The 17,334-nt window shown below is 37.8% G+C and overlaps 1 protein-coding gene across 5 annotated transcripts in view; it reads right to left on the bottom strand.

Annotated features, from left to right (window-relative positions):
- Positions 1–994: 994 nt before the first annotated feature.
- Positions 995–17,334, bottom strand: part of fynb (FYN proto-oncogene, Src family tyrosine kinase b) — a 103,193-nt gene continuing 86,853 nt past the window's right edge. For 2 of the 5 annotated variants that reach the window (XM_028439294.1, XM_028439293.1), the window contains 7 exons: positions 14,607–14,771; positions 14,192–14,347; positions 11,729–11,908; positions 10,664–10,740; positions 6,618–6,771; positions 3,830–3,961; positions 995–2,093 (listed from right to left, as the gene is read on the bottom strand). In XM_028439294.1, the coding sequence (XP_028295095.1) occupies positions 1,885–2,093; positions 3,830–3,961; positions 6,618–6,771; positions 10,664–10,740; positions 11,729–11,908; positions 14,192–14,347; positions 14,607–14,771 (1,073 nt within the window). In that variant the 3' untranslated portion in view covers positions 995–1,884. The remainder of the gene's footprint in view (positions 2,094–3,829; positions 3,962–6,617; positions 6,772–10,663; positions 10,741–11,728; positions 11,909–14,191; positions 14,348–14,606; positions 14,772–17,334) is intronic. The other 3 variants (XM_028439295.1, XM_028439296.1, XM_028439297.1) reach the window with 3 other exon arrangements.

The following is a 17,334-nucleotide window of genomic DNA, read 5'->3' as shown; positions in this document are numbered from 1 at the left end:
CTTTGGGGGTGTTGTTGATAAGAAATAAACATTGTATTAAAAGCTCAAAAGTTGATTTAGCAAGATATAGGACCTTTAAAATGTAATTGATGAAATTTGTGTTGGAAATATTAAATAGTATATTATTAGTCTTATGTACATGCATGTGTATGTATGTATATATGTATGATATGTATATGTTTAATGTGCATGTATTAACTTTATATATACAACTTTGTGTAGAATATGTGCATTGTAAAACTATTAGCATTAGTTTCCTAATTATTATAATTTTATCTAGAGAGCCTTGTTTTGTTTTTTGTGATGAGTGGGTGTGTTTAACTAAGCTTTTGCTTCAACCTACACTGTTTCAGCTGATTAGTCAGAGAAATGAGTGTTGTTTGTTCTGTTTTTTGTTTTTCTGAAGACTGATGAAATAAATTCAAATTAGTTTTGCCAGAACAAAACATGCATAGACGGAAAAGATTTCACTTCTCGTTGTGTTAACCTTAGACGACATACAGTATGCAGACATGGAGTGGAAAAATAGGAACCATAATACAATAAAGTCTACAGACATGAACCAAATGGCTGATTAAAGGAACACATCTAGAACACTGCAGACTTGGCGATTAATGATTATGTGGATCTATATCTCTGGTATTTAAGAATATTAAATGAATGAGATGAATCTGGCTTCAATTCACCACCAGTTTCTCCACCATGATTTAAGTTGACATACTGGTGCATACAAATTCATTTTTATAAATCCCAAACTTTGTGTGGAAAGGGTCGTGCACATCGTTTTGTGTGTAAACAACATTTATAAGTGAGGCCCCTGGTCTGTTAATTAAAGACCAGAACAAATTAAACTTTTACTCAATTTATTATTTTAATAATGTTTATGGTTCTGTCCCTTTAAAAATAAAACCTGTAAATATTTGTTGTTTTATGGGTTAATGATAAAGTTTGATGAATATAAAAACCAAAAGGTTGGAAAAGTAAAGGCTTCATCTAAAGAGTGTAAAACATTTATTGGTCTCCTTAGACTCCAAATGACTGATCAAAACAAATCATGTTAAAAAATGAAAATAAACGGTAGAAAGGAGAGCGTTTAGTGAGTAATCCACTGTAGGACACAGAAAGGAGTGAATCAGTTTCAATTGGCCAGTCAATGATTAACAGCAGGTCAAACAAACATCCAGGCAATGGGGAGGAATTTATTTGGAGCATGGATGATTTTTAAATGCTTTTCTTTGCCCTCACATCACATCTATCCCTTACTCTCTCGTGTCTTTCTCTCTTTAATCATCAAATTAGAGTCAGCCAATCACTGAGTGGGATGTTGGAAACACCAAGTTCAGGCTTTTTGTATCAAAGTGCATCAAAAGACAAAAATCACCCTCGGCACAGACTGAAATTCCTTTTTCCAGACGAAAATGTTCTAAATATTTTCAAGAGAATTTATTTTCCGAGTTTAACTGAGGTCCTTTGTATCTGTGAAATATACAAAAAATGAGGCATGTATGGCATCATGTGATGGTAAAATAAAATCAGTCGTTTCATTGAACCCAACTGAAATACAGAAGAAAAAGTAGATCAATGAAGTTTTAACAAAGATAAAGTGTGAAGAGTAAAGCAAAGTCTGAGGATGTTTTCCATCATCTGTGTCCATCCTTCCTCTCCTTCATCCTCATCTTCATCATTTTGAACAGGACAAAATAAGAGCTCAACAAAAAGTGGGAAAAGTTAAAAAAAAAAAAGGCTTTGACGTTTAAACTGAGTTCAAGGATTTCATTGCGTGTTTCCTGTCCATAGCTTCCACTCTTATGGCGTTTGCAGAGTTCAGACACAGTTGGGAAGGGGTGGGGTTGGGGAGATGGGGGTGGAAGCTGTACACAGGGTTTAAAGGTTGTCTCCAGGCTGGTACTGAGGCTCTGTGGCTGTGAAGTAATCCTCCAGGAAGGCTTGAAGGTACTCGAAGGTGGGCCGCTCCTCCGCCTCCTTCTTCCAGCACTGCAGCATGAGCTCGTGCAGTGAGGGGGGGCAGTCCTGTGGGCGGGGCATCCTGTAGCCCCGCTCCACCTGCTCCAGCACCTCACGATTGTTCATGCCTGGAATCATACATGCAGAGTGTGAGCAGAGGTGAAAGTAATAGATTACATGTACTCACATTACTGTAATTGAGTTACTTTTGTGGGTACTTGTACTATTTGAGTATATTTTTAAATCAGTAATTTTACTAATACTGAAGTACGTTTTAAAAGAAGTATTTCTACTGAGTAAATTATAATTTTTTGTTTTTAAATAATTAACAGTCATTGTGAAACATACAAATACTGAAATGACCAGACAACAATCAAATGCATCACATCATAACCGACCAATCAGATTAAACGTGATGCGTACTGGCTGCCAGTCTTTCTCACCCCAACATTAGGGATTAGCTCCACCATGCTGAGCACAGGCAGGGCGACCATACACCCAGATTGACCCGGACATGTCGTCTTTTCTCGTCTTGTTCAGACCGTCTGGCTGGATTTTACATACTCATCAAAATGTCCGGGTTTCCCAGGGACCCCGAACACTTAAAATGCCGTAAATCCGCTAATATTTGTTCTATCTGAGAAATTCTAGCATTTTCTCAAAGCTAATGAGTTGCTCTTCACTGTCAGTATTATTTTACTCTAATAATTTTACTCACAAGTGACAGACTTACACGAGGAAAAGAGAAGAGAGACTAAAGTCTAAGATGGACTGAATGAGACCAAATACTGGTGGATTTAATTAAAAAAACATCAACAAGAAGATTCTCCTGGATGATAAAACCTCCATGGAGGTTCAGAGAGGAGAAACGTAGCCTATAGGAAGTTAAGGTAATTCATGCATCATCTGGTCTAGACCTCGTCACCTCTTGTCTCCATGACAACAGACAGAATGAAGCTCAGAGTCAGCATAATGATTGTTTACTGTTCTGTAAGCCTTGAGTTTTTATTTCTTTTCTTTTTTTCTAGGAAGAGACGTTTCTCATTCTTTCAATGATTGAGAGATTTTAAGAAGGTTTATATAAGATTTTTAAGGACAGATTGTTATAATGCATAATAAAGGTGATTGACTTTTTGACTTCATTTTTTGAAAGTCTTTGTTATAAAGATAATAAATAACTTTTAAACCTTATAAACAATAACAACTAATTTATCGACAATATTGTATTTTGTGTTACAAGGTAGATAAAAAAAAACATCGAGTAATTTGAGTATGTTGAGGTCGGCCCAAGTGTCCTCTTGGTCACCCTAAGCACAGGAGCCCCAAAAAGGGTGTCCCCTTCACCCTGCTGACCCATGCCTGTAGGTTCAACACTTCATGAAGTAACGCCATCATTAATCTCCTCCAGAAGGTGAAGTATTAAGTATAACAACAGCTGTGCATAAAACATCAACAAACTGCCTTTCTCATATTTATTCATTTCCATATTTATTATTTTTTTCAATTCAAATTGATATCTACTGTATGTATTTCTTTGTCTTGTAGTTATGTTGTACATTTTGAATAGTTTATATACTGTGTGTGTGTATATATATATATATATATATATATATATATATATATATATATATATATATATAAACTATTTTCATAGTTTATATATATGGCAAAGCAAGACACGGTCTGGATTTCTCTGTAAGTGATAAAGTTGACTTTGAATGGAATTCAAGCAGAGTAACCATGGCTGTTCCAGCATATTGTCACCCACAGAGGACTGTGTAAGCATCACATGGTCTCATCACATGGTCTCATCACGTGGTCTCATCACGTGGTCTCATCACGTGGTCTCATCACGTGGTCTCACCTGGGTAAGGCACCCGACCCTTAGTGACCAGCTCAGTGAGCAAGATGCCAAAGGACCAGACGTCAGATTTGATGGTGAACTTCCCGTAGAGCGCTGCTTCAGGGGCCGTCCACTTAATGGGGAACTTAGCACCTGAGGCACAAATAGATGACGTTAGTATCACTGCACACGCACACATAGAGGTAAAGCACAGGTGTCTGAACAAACCACTATATTTAAACAAATACAGGCTCTTCTCTTAAAAACAAGCCATTGTTTTGTGTGTTTTTGTTGTTGTTTAGTATATTTTTGTTATTGGAGTATTTTTTTGTATTTTTGTGGCCTTTTTCTGTTTTACAGACCATGATAACAGGTCCTAAGTCAGTTGCAAAATTCACTAAAAAGCACATATCTACAAATATCATCTATTTTCTTTCCTATCTCTTGGACACCCTGGTAGGCTTCCTAATCAATGAAAATAAAAGTTGTAATATTGTTGGTGTGGACATGTGAGCCTTTTTTGTGTCAGCATTAGGGCTGTCACTTTAATGCGTTAATTGCGATTAATTAATTACAGGAAAAAATACGCGTTCCTGGTATACCCATAATACTGACGCACCGGCTACAACGGTAGAACCAAAGTATATCTGTCTGCAGATGAAACCACACCCACAGGCTTGTCAGGCAATGCCCAATAACAGTACCCGTAACAGCAGCACCTGCAGGCAGATGAGATAGCAATTCCGAGCGAACTCATTTTGTGTCGTATTTTACATTTGTTATGAAAATAATGAATAATGAGTGAGCAAAGGATGATAACATAAGCTGTGGGGAACACGGCATATACACAAAATATTAAAGCAAAGGTATGTGTGTGTGTTGGTAAAGTTATTTTGAAATGTGATTTACAATTACATAATAGGCCTATGTTAGTTGAAATGCAGTGTGGTGCACACAAACTCTGCGCGCACACACACACAAACACTCGTGTTGCACAGCCACACACACAAACACTCATGGTGCACACACAAACACTCGTGGTGCGCACACACAAACACTCGTGGTGCACAGACACAAACGCTCGTGGTGCACAGACACAAACGCTCGTGGTGCACAGACACAAACACTCGTGGTGCGCACAGACACAAATGCTCGTGGTGCGCACAGACACAAACGCTCGTGGTGCGCACAGACACAAACGCTCGTGGTGCGCACAGACACAAACGCTCGTGGTGCGCACAGACACAAACACTCATGGTGCGCACAGACACAAACATTTGTGGTGCGCACACAAACACTCGTGGTGCGCACACACAAACACTCATGGAGCGCACAGACGCAAACATTCAAACACTCGTGGTGCGCACAGACACAAACACTCGTGGTGCGCACAAACACAAACATTTGTAGTGCGAGTTTAGGCAGTGACTATCCTTACGGTTGCTGTATGAATATACCGACATTCTATCCGTACGCAGTTTGGCCAGTTTAGGTCACGTGACTAACAGTAAACCTTACCCTAAACCTAACCTTAACTCTAACCCTAACCCTAAAAATAGTTGCGATATTGGGTTATAACTTAACCCTAAATCTAACTCTAAACCTAAGCCTGAAGATGAGCGTTTCACGATGCCGCATTTCCTTGTGCAACGAAACATGTTTCTTTACTGTGAAAATGACAACAAACACTTTGAATCTTTGAATCAAAAGCCCGTTCTCAGTGTTGATTTGTTGTTTGATATTGATATTCAGATGTTTGAGGTGTCACTAAAGCTAAAAACATTAGCCTCAGAGACAATGTTCTGCTTTTCACAAGCCTGATTTCTCAGTTTCCGGGTCCAGAATTGGCGTTTTCTGTGAAACCGACCTATATTCAACTACTGATTATGGTAGAACGAAACAAGATAGAAACATAAATTTTTTTAATGATAAAAGTAGAGAGTCTATTCTTTGAAAATGTGGTTTCATATTTTACATAGTCATAGTAGAAAATGTTCAGTGGGTCTTAAAAAATCAGTCAAAATGCTCTTAAATGGTTGGCAGTGAGGGGGGGTATATGTAACTTTTTCAAGGCCTACTTTCAGGGACAAAGTGTCAAAACATCTGATTTCAACTTAATCTGAATCTAACAACAACACAAGCAAGTACGTAAGCGATGAGACGAATCAGATATAAACAACCTCAGTCAGATTATCACTAAAAGCAAAATCACCCCTAAATAATAAATAATAATAATCTTGTACATGACTTGTAATGCTTTAAATCAGCAGTAAATGTCATCTTTAACTAACTACAATAACTGATTATTTTCTGAAATGTAAAACATCTACTAATTAAAAGAACACTGTTAGATGTAAACTGAAGAACATCTTCCTGCGTGTTTATGTCTTTTTCTTTGATGAGCTCATGTATTTGACCTTGAAAATCACAAAAGTCTTACGTATCATAACAAAAGAAGACACATGGCCCAGCCACGTGCCAGGCAAAGGGAGGAGAAACCAGATAACAACATGGAATGAAAATGCTGAGAAGAATTACAACGGGCGCTGGCAGTGAGCTGACCCTGAGGCCCACAGCTGTGAATCATGTTGAGTGCCTGTTTTCCTATTGATATGATATGACTTGGTTATTTTCTGTTCATCTGTTAGTGAATTGATTGATTGATTGATTGATTGATTCACCAAGTACAACCTCTGACTATGTCTCTCTGAATGCAATCTGAGGTATTGAACACAAGACTATCTTCATCTACTCTAATACGACTGAGACCTGATGCAGTCAGAGAGGGGGCGTGTGAGGGGGCCACTACCTTGACGAGCTGTGTATTCATTGTCCTCGATGAGCCTGGCCAGGCCAAAGTCAGCGATCTTACACACCAGGCTGTCCCCCACGAGGATGTTGGCTGAGCGTAGATCTCTGTGGATGTAGTTCATCCGCTCTATGTAGGCCATTCCTGCTGCCACCTGCAGCAACATCACATCACATCTGCTCAGAACAGGACTCACTGTTACTATTGTGTATAAATATAATCAACATCTGTCTGACAGGTTCAGACAGCAGCGAACAGCTGGGTGTGGGAGAAAAGTCGTAGCAGATGTAGTTTGTAACCATTTATCTGTAATTAAAACAAACAGGTGCACAAAACAATGTCTGTTTGTGTTCCAGTGGTCGGAGTTTATGAGTTAAATATAATTATATTAAAATAAGGGCACTGCAATGGAACAGACTGAAAGTTAAGCCCTGTTAAGCTTCGGAGACAGAGGGGTCAACATAACATCTGCCAGTGTTGGGCTCAATTATAATTGTAATTAATAATTAATTTCAATTATGGCATAATTATAATTGTAGTTGTAATTGTACTTTGTATTTGTAATTGTCATGAAAATTCTTTTCAAATTGTCAATTAATATTTAACGCAAAACTGTTGAGCCATGTTACAGTCCTATGTACAGTTCTACACATGTGTAGTTAGCAATTATTAAAATGTGTTTCATGTCAAGCTTCCCCACATTTTACCATTTAAAAAAATTAAAAAAGGCTCAAATGTCCACACCCAAAATATTAAAACCTATATTTTTATTAATTATGAAACCTAACAAGGTGATTAATAGACAGAAAATAAATTAGATGATAAATATTTATTTTTAGTGTATTTTACAGGTGATTTAGGACCCGTTATCATAAGAGATGCTAACGGAAAGCTAACAAGAGTAAGGTTAACTTTCATTAGGTTATTTACTTCAGGCTCATTAATTGTGATTAATTTCAATTGAACGTTAGTAATTGAGAACGTAATTGTAATTGACTTTCTAAGGATAAAAAAATTATTGTAATTTAATTGTAATTGGAAAAAATGCTGGTCCCTGTAATCGGAATTGAACTGTAATTGAACATGGATAATTGAAAACGTAATTGTAACTGAAAAATGTAATTGACCCCAATCCTGACATCTGCTAAATAAAGGCCTGTTTACACGGGAACGTTTTCTAGTGAAAATGCTAACGTTTTGTAGCATTTTTTTCTCTCTGTCCATTTACACGGCAACAGCGTTTTGGTGGTTTCTACCCGTCTCCGTGTAAACAAGGAACAGACACTTCCTGTGTCACGGCCATGTTCACTGAGGCTGAAGAGCCTCAGAGTGAACAAAGCTGTTAGTGTGTCTCAGAACTCTTTGGAATTTAACCAAAATTATCCAACAAAGTGTTGATTTACTTCACTATCACTTAGATCAGTACAGACGTATTTCATACCCACACCAGATTCTGACCACAATCACTGAGCTGCACTCCTACTTCGAGCTGCAGATATTTGCCTGAACCCGTGTTGGGCTTAATTTCTATCTTTTTAACAAAGACTCTGGTATTTGCAGAGAGCAGGTTGCTGAGTTGTGTGTGTTACAGCAGTAAACCGCCACGTAGCAACGCGTGAAGCTGTTTGTCATGTTTACAGCTGTATGCAAAATGAGTGACTAGTAAACAAAGCTGAGTTATAGGGCTGGGCAATATATCGTGATTCAAGATATATCGAGTTTTCTATTTATAGATATAATATAAAAAATGACAATATCGCCTATATCGAGATATATCTGTATTTTTTCTATATTTTTACAAATCACATCATACAAGTCATTAAATATTATTCATTGAGTAAAAAGAGTGTCCTTTACAATTTTTCCATATTCCTGAGATATTTTTTCTAGCTTACTTTGTATTAAAATACTTGTTTTCGGAGTTGCTGCTTTCATTACTTCTTAGAACAGCATGAAAAGTACAGTTAGATGGATTCCTAAATGCGTCCTAACCCAGACCATCCCCTCAACAAGCCACACTACAGAACTCACTCACACGTGCTGTCCCTTACAGTACAAAAAGCCAAAAATAGCACATGGTGTGCAGATGTTTGTTAATAATTGTGCCTGTGTGGCATTCTTCATCAGCAAATTTAACCCAGAATTGTCTTTCTGGTCAGACTTTATTGAGATTAATATTGTATATTGCCATTTTGAGAAAAAATATAAAGATATTAATTTTTCTCTATATCGCCCAGCCCTACTAAGTTATTATTGAAACTCGCATACATGTGCACATATGTGAATAGTGTCGGGCTGCAATGGGTTCAGGCTTAAAGAGAGATCGGCTTTATTCTGGTTCAGGTTGTATTCTGACAGCTACGGGCAGGGCCGCTGGAAGTAATTTTGAACATAGGGTGCTGTGAAAAAATTGTTGTTTTTTTTTTGGACAAAAAAATCCTATGAGCCTTTAGGCCTATTTAAAATACATTTTAAAAATAAATAAATTGATTGAGATTCGCTACTTTTTTGTCGTACACTTCAGTGAACACAGCCAGGGTCTGTAAAGCACAAACATCATCAGTTCTTAGATGAATATACAGTATTTGCTATTAGTTAAACTTCACAATAACACTTTAACAATGGTTTGGTCAGCTGACATGTACCAGAGTCACTGCACCATCTACGTTATGTCACTCTATAGAGGGTTTTCACTGACGTCACGTTCTGGGCAGTAACCCGGATGCACGGCCATGTTGGAGGCACTCATAGGTAAACACTCTGATGGATAAGCCCCAGAAAAGCTCCTCAAAATGTGTTATAGATGCTAAGGCACACAGGGAAGGACTTGGTCCGTAGGAAAGGATACCATATTTGGAAAAGTTCCGCTTAATTGGTGGTGCAGATCCATACGAGTCGGCTCCCTCGTCTTGGATCAAGCCATATTTCCTCCTTGTTTCTGTCATTAGATTGTAAATGTACAAGTTTGCTGATGCCACGGCTGTATGCTGCTGCATGGAGCGAGCAGGAAACCTCTTTACTCTGCGACCACTAGCCTGCCTGACATAAACAAGTAATTTCCGTGAACGTGAACCTGTGTTGATTAGATAATCAGAAATCATAAAGGATTTTATTCGCCAGGTACAGTTTTAAAATGTGACCACCTTCATCGAGTAGCAGAAGAGAATGACGTTAAAGTCCAAAATACAGGTAATAGCCTACGTGTGTCAAAATCATTTCCCAAAATATTCATAAGGAATTTATAAATTGTGCAAAATATTTTTCATTGGCTACATTTTTTTTTAACTTATTATTATTATTATTTTTATTTAATTCTCTTTTTTGGTCTTTTCCCCTCTCTTCTCTCAATTTTATTTTGTATATGTATTGTATGTATGTATATATATATATATATAAAAATATTTATATATTGTTTTTTTTCCCCACATATTTGACTATTATAAACTTGTTATTGTCTCCTCCCCTCACCCTCTAATAGCTCAATACCTTTATTATATCACACACACACACGCACACACAATTACAAATATGGTCAGGTCTATGGCCATTTTTTTCATCTCCTTCTCGCCACTAGGGGTGCTGCAGCACCTCTAGCACCCCCTCTTCCTGCGGCCCTGGCTACGGGCCGGTTTGGGTCTATAACTTTGTAGGTCCGACTAAAGCTCTACTCTTACAGAAGTGTTTCTGCGCACGCATATTTTTGTTCATTGCAAAATCACACCACCTTCCATTGGCCTGGCATGTATACTACATAGTTTTTAATGTTTAATGTAAACAGAGATTGTTTTGAAAACGTTGCCGTGTGAATGTGGAACTTTCTGTAAACAAAAATGGAAACAGAAGCAAAACGTTGTCATGTAAAGAGTGTTCAGGGCTCAGGGATATACAGTTAGTTCGTTAGTTAGGATTGGATCAAGAGATCAATCACTTTTAATGATTTTCAGCAATGGACTTTGTAATTTAACCCAAGCCTCATGGACTTAGCAGCTGCTGTCAAATAAAGAGAGGCTAAGAGAGAAAGTGAGCGTTCACAGGTGTGTGTTTACCTGTGCAGCCATGTCCACCAGGTTAGGAAGCTTCAACCCACGGCCCTCTCCATCCTTCATAAACTCCAGCAGGCTTCCTGTGCCCAACAAAAAGACATGACATCCCACGCACTTCAGTCTAAACAATTTTTTTAAAAATTGCTCTGTAATTATTCAATGGACACACTGTACATTTTTAGTTTGATCAGATGAATATTTTTTGAGATATTTAGTGAGGGGGGGTGAAATAACCCAAAGTTGTTGTCCCAAAATACAGATGAAGAAGTCACATGAATAAAAATTGTTTTATATCCCAAGAAAGAGTAATCTTCATACTAATTAAAACATTCACACGTGCAGATATGGGCCGATAAAAATAGTAAAAAAAAAAAGAAAAAAAAAAGGATTTTTTCGGATTTCAAGAGACTGTCACCCAAGAACCAATGCATATATGTGACTTATCATTAGTGATGTGAACAGTCTATGTTCATAGCTCAAAACTGATCAAATTACAGGAAGTTGAGGCATATTCTAGGTTGTTTACTGAAGGCCCAAATATGTTTCAGACCCTAACCCACAAATTTTTTTCCAAATTTGAGGAACTGGCACATCCACCAGATAGGATGTATAGCAGATGTTTTGTATATTTTAAGAAAGCACAGTAGGTGGAGATGTATTACTATACCAAATTTTAGTTTCCCATGTGTTGTACTTCCTGAGATATTGGAAGCAAAAAATTGAAGAAGAAAAAAACACAAGCGAAAATCTCCACATACTCCCTCACTAAATACAGCGTCCCTATTGAACAATCACGGAAAATTTGTTAAAAATGTTTTTTAGATTAGAATTTTTTTAGACCTAAGTGTTAGGAATGTCCTGAAAAATGACTGGTGACTTTGTTTCACTGAACAAGATAAATATGTATAGACCAGAGATGTAACAGCTGTAAGGGAAGACATTATCATCCCAGTGTTTGTTGGATCATTTGAAACCTTCATATGGTTTAATTATGAGCTTACGTCACTTTACTGAAAGTTACTCATTTTAAAGCTTGTGTCCTACATGCACGTGTGTTGTGAAGTGTACCTTTGCCCATGTACTCTGTGACTATGTAAATGGGCTCTTCAGATACCACGGCATAGAGCTGAACCAGCTTATCATGGCGGAGCTTCTTCATGATCTGAGCCTCCTCCAGGAAAGACTCAGGCGACATTGTGCCAGTCTTCAGAGTCTTCACCGCCACCTTAGTCGTACCGTTCCACGTCCCTGGAACGAGTGCATTAGGCTGGAGTCAGTACGGAGGTCATTTCAAAGTGGAGACCTGACAACCATGAGCGGCAGCTGTGAGGCAGCTCCAGTCAAAGGGAGGTAAACATGCACCACACAGTGTGGGGTATGGGAAAGGGTTGTTCTGTGATTGTCATGCACAGGAGGATGGGCTGAGGCATGATTGAATGGGTAAAAGAGGCTGATTAGGGATGGAGAGAGCTTTAAAAGCTACTAAACACCAACAGGGGAGCAGATTATCCTTCAGAGGATGATTAACAAAAGCAAGCTGCTTAATGTTTGCATGTGTCTTACTGTTACACTGCACAGTCTTTAACACTGAGCCAACAACACAGTCATTCATTAACTAAGTCATTCTCCCTCTTTCAGATGCTGTTGTAGTGGAACAAAAGGAAAAAGCCACGACTGAGCATTCCCACATTAAATCTCCTTGTTCCAGATGTGCTGTCCATCTGTGGCTGGATATTCATCAAAGTGAAGCTGTAAAACAGTATGAGAACTCAACATGTTCCTCAACCTCACATTGATACATAACAATGTCTGTGTTTTTACTATTTAAAGCTTTTATGGTGTGTAGCTCCTGTTGTGTATCACTGTGGTTACCTGGAACATGAGCTCAAAATCTACGAAGAACCTGAGTAAAAATACATTCAAAAATACAAACTTTTTTATCCTGTGTACCCACTTTAAATTTTTGTCAAACCATGTGTACCCCTTCTTCATTAGATAAGTACCCTCTCCATAATTTCATATGCTTTTTCATTTTCATTTTATCAAAGAATTGCCCAAAAAGGAACTACAAGCATTTCCAGATGATTTTTAAATTAATTGTTAAATCTTTGAGAGTACCCCCTGCAATGTCCTTTTGTACCCCTGTTTGGGAACCACTGCTCTAAACATTCCTCTTCTCATTAAATAAAATCAAAAAAGGGAAATGTTGGAAAAAAAGGACTGGAAAGCAAACAATACAAATTTGTAAAACTATTTGTAAAACTGCGTTTAATGGCCTCAAAAAAACGTTGATATCCAATCAAATGCAAGAGGACTTACCAGTAATTAATGACAAGATACATCCTTGATTTTTTTTTTTAAATGACCTCATAGTCCAGGAAACATACTGTCCATATATCGACAATGTGAAAAGGAGTTTAAAAAAAGCTAAAAAGTCGAGTTTGTATTTTTTAGGCCTAAATGTGTGTAATATCATGTGCTTATTGATGCTCATTCTCACTAATCCTGAGATGACACTGCATGTCAATTGTGTTTTGCAGCCCAAAAACATATAGGTTGAATTAATTTGAGCATAAGAACCCATAGACATGTATAAACATGTTTCTAACTGGAGACAACCTAATGTGTTTTATTAGGCGAAGAGGAGAAGAAAGTGACGTTGCAGCTCATGTGAGTGTTTGTGTAGTCAGTTTACTTCCCTGCGGTGCAGAGTGAGTGGTTACAATCAGTTTCACTTTTAGTAGCCGTTACACCACCTTGTATCGCTTAAGGGATGATCTGACGTGTTTGTGACCCAATGCGACGCAGTGGTCAGACAAAACAATGGACTATCGTCTTAAATGGACTATTTCTGTGATCAGACGAGTAAGGAGGAGAAGGAAGGCTGTTAATGATTTACTGCTGCTGCTGCTGTGATAAACACAAATGCGGCAGCAGCTTGTGTTTACGCCCCCTCATGCAAATGCACCAAGGCCTAAAAAACAGCCTGTTTTTAGGAGCGCTCTGAAATTAACTTTTCAGAGGCTAAAACTCCAGAAAACAGGTGAGCTTGGGAAAATAAACCTCAAATACTATGTTGTTGGGGTTCTTAAAAAAAATGGAGATGGGTGAAAAACAGCATAATACTGGATCATTAAAATGATTGTTGGGTTCTCTATTTTCTATTAAAATATACTTGTTTTATTGTGCCACTAGGACTTTAAATGCTTTCTTCATTGACACAAAAGATTATTAACACTAAACTAAATGCCTACACACAAAGAAGGAAATAATGAGAAGCCTAAAAATGTAGCAAAAAATAAAAGAGCATTGCATTATTAAACTGCATTAGATATGGGACCAGGAACAAAATGTAATGTGGGAATAAAGTGAAAAAATTATGATTTGAGTTGACATGTACTTCAGAATTATGTGGGCAGCAATTGACGCAGGTGGGGCTTGAAAGTTCACCTTCATTCAAAATGGGAAATACTCACTGATCTAAAGTAACATAAAGAAAAAGGTTTTCTTCATCTTCGTGGATTTTCTTACCGTAAAAAACCTCAGCAAAACATCCCGTCCCCAGCTTTACTTCCAACTCTACAGTGTGTCTGCTGATCTCCCAGGCATCATGACTCAAGCCCACAGTGCCAGGGATGTGGTTCACACACACGCTCGTTAAATGACAGCATAAACCATCCGCACTCTCTACGGGGGGAGGGAAGGCAAGGCACACAGGGTTAACTAGCAGACATGCATCGAGGCACCAGAGGAAGGAGACCATTGGAGTCTCCCGACACACTCCAGGATTTACCACCTGACGTTTCCAGGCTGACAATTAATCACATTTTTCATCTGTCTCTGTCGGCGCTGCAGGATAAACTATGTGAGTGAGTGGAGTGTGTCTGATGTCTCTGCAGGGGCTCCTTCCATGGTGCCTCGTCTTTGGAGGCGACTGGACTCGTACCCATCCAGACCTCTCCGAACTGCCCGTTTCCCAGGCGCTTGATAAGCTGCAGGGACTCCCGTGGGATCTCCCACACGTCTTTGGTTTTAACAGAGAGGTCGGCGAGGCGGGGCATCCCTTTGTGACAGGGAACCACCAAGCGACAGCACAGGCCTGCAGCTCGGTCTGCAGACGCCACACAGCGACAGAGGGACAGGAAGCAAAGAGAGAGGCACAGGAAGTTAGCAGAGGCTTCTGATGAATCAAAGGCAGAAAGTGTTTCAAAGCTGAGATAAAGCTCTGTCTTCTCTCTGGGTATCACATCTCTGCCTCTGCTCACTAAGAACATACACGTAGGCAATGGATAGATGTAAAAAATAGAGCACACTACAGACAGTTCTCACACATTTGCTGTTGAACCAAATTGTGACCACCTGTTGGAGCCTATTTGGTCAGTGTATGTTTTGATCATTTAATTTTCCGTTCAGAAAAGAAAATCCAAAACAAAGTGTTATTTGATTTTCGATTTTAAATTAAAAAACTAAAACTAAAATTAAAATTAAAGGCATATTTATTCATCAGGGTCAAGAAGGGACAAACAAACATTTAAAAATTGGTTGATTTTCAATTTTTATTTTTAAAAAACAAAAAACAGAAATGTTTTTCATTATGGTGAAACCGGAAGTAGTTATTTTCAAAATAAGAGGATGCAGATTTTTTTTCTGGTGCCAAAATATAGAATTTATCTCTATATTTTCCCTTGCTGTTTAAAATGTCTTTGGAACCATACTCCAAAATCCTTTTTGAATTGGTAAAACAAGGCTTGTCATCTGCAGGACTCACTGCAAATATATTTCACCAAAGTGGGAGTGGAAGGGGTTTTTGACGTGAGGAGATTTTGCACAGATGCGACTCGCTGATGCACATTTGGAGGTGACAAAAGCCATAGATGAGGTCAGAACCTGAATCTCTAAAGTGTCGTGTGTAATTCTGCTTTTCTACTTAACTATTAGAATTAAAGGCTAAATATCCCCAACAGAAGGTCACGTTCATTCTCTTTTCTCTATCACTAAAGAAGTGATTGAACAGGTTCATAGAAGCAGAGGTGAAAGTAATGGATCACAAGTACGTACGTTACTGTAATTGAGTTGCTTTTATGGCTATTTTTTTGAGTATATTTCTAAATCAGTAATTTTACTTGCACTTAAGTACACTTTAAAAGAAGTAAAGTAATTCATTACATCTCTATACCCAACCATAAAAATTAAGTAAATTATAATTTTTTGCGATTATTTTGTCTTATTTCCATTTAATGATCATTGAACATAATCCATATGTTCTTAGTCATGCTATTTCTGACCACCCACTTTCTATGGTTCAGGTTGTGGTTCCTACCTATTATGTTGGTACCCACATGTTTTAGAGTTCATAAATGTAGTTATACTTACAGCCTGAGAATTTTTTTAAATTTTGAATAAGAATTCTATTTGTGTCATTTTATTTTAGAAAAAACGGTACATTTTGACAAACCTTTTATTCGATTCAGATACCTTTTTGGAAAATAAATTAATTTGTGCAATTGTGCAGGAGGGGGGGGAGTGACTAGTAACTTTTACTTTGAGTACTATTTAATTGAGCAACTTTTTACTTGTACTTAAGTATTTTATGTATGCCTTACTTGTACTTGAGTACAATTTCAATAAACTTTCAATATACTTCTACCTGAGCAGAATATATCAGTACTCTTTACATCTATGCTGTTGGAGCCCATTCTAAGGTGCCCCGTGTCTAATTCTGCTTTTCTACTTTACTATTAGGATTAAAGGCTAAATATCCGCAAACAGAAGGTCAACTTCATTCTCTTTTCTCTATCACTAAAGAAGTGATTGAAGGACCATTGATTGAACAGGTTCATAGTAAGTCCTTGTTTAATTTGTGTGCGAACACTTCCACCTTTGAAAGCTCTCATACAAAACAGGAAACCTGGACGTCTTTTATGAAACGTTACAGGGAAGGTTGACTGCTGTCAGGATGTTTATTCCACCAACACCCAAACCCACCTGGTGTGGAACCAAGACAGACTCTTGTATTTTCAGTTCATGTTCTAATCAAAATCTATTCTCTCATCATTTTATGAACTTTGTTGTTGTTTGTCTATTAGTTTTTATTATTCAGTATGTGATTTTAGTCTCATTTTGTGTATTTTGTCATTGTTTTTCTGTTCTTTTTATTAAGTATAATTGTCTTATTTTGTGTGTTTTTGTTGTCCTTTTGTGAGTTGCTGGTAATCTTTAGTATTATCATCATTCTTAACTAAAAATAAACATTAGAAAACCCATATTTTTAATAATTTTCCCCACTCTCTCCTTCTTAAGTACCCCCTGTAGTACCATCGCGTACCCCTAGGGGTACATGTACCCCCATTTGAGAAACACTGGTGTACTGGGTCGGACATTGAGCATTTTTATTGAATATCCTATCTTTATTCCAGTCTCGTCATGTTTTATAGAGTAACAAATGACTGTCAGCTGAGAAGATACAAGGTTAAATAAAATAGGAATAATGGTCCCAAGACGAATTTACGTTCCCCTCGTAATGCATCATGGGGCGGTTGAGTATGACTAGTGTGCACACCGGGTATTTTTCACATACTCAATCTTTACATAATATCTAATGTGAATGCACTAAATACTAATTTTGACGTCAGACTTAGTCTGAGTTGTACGTTAGTGTGACATTTACAACACAG

Source organism: Gouania willdenowi, chromosome 24 (assembly GCF_900634775.1).
Source record: "Gouania willdenowi chromosome 24, fGouWil2.1, whole genome shotgun sequence".
In the NCBI taxonomy this organism is placed as follows: Eukaryota; Metazoa; Chordata; class Actinopteri; order Blenniiformes; family Gobiesocidae; genus Gouania; species Gouania willdenowi.
Note: the sequence above shows the minus strand (reverse complement) of the source record. Positions and strands in the feature narration are given on the sequence as shown.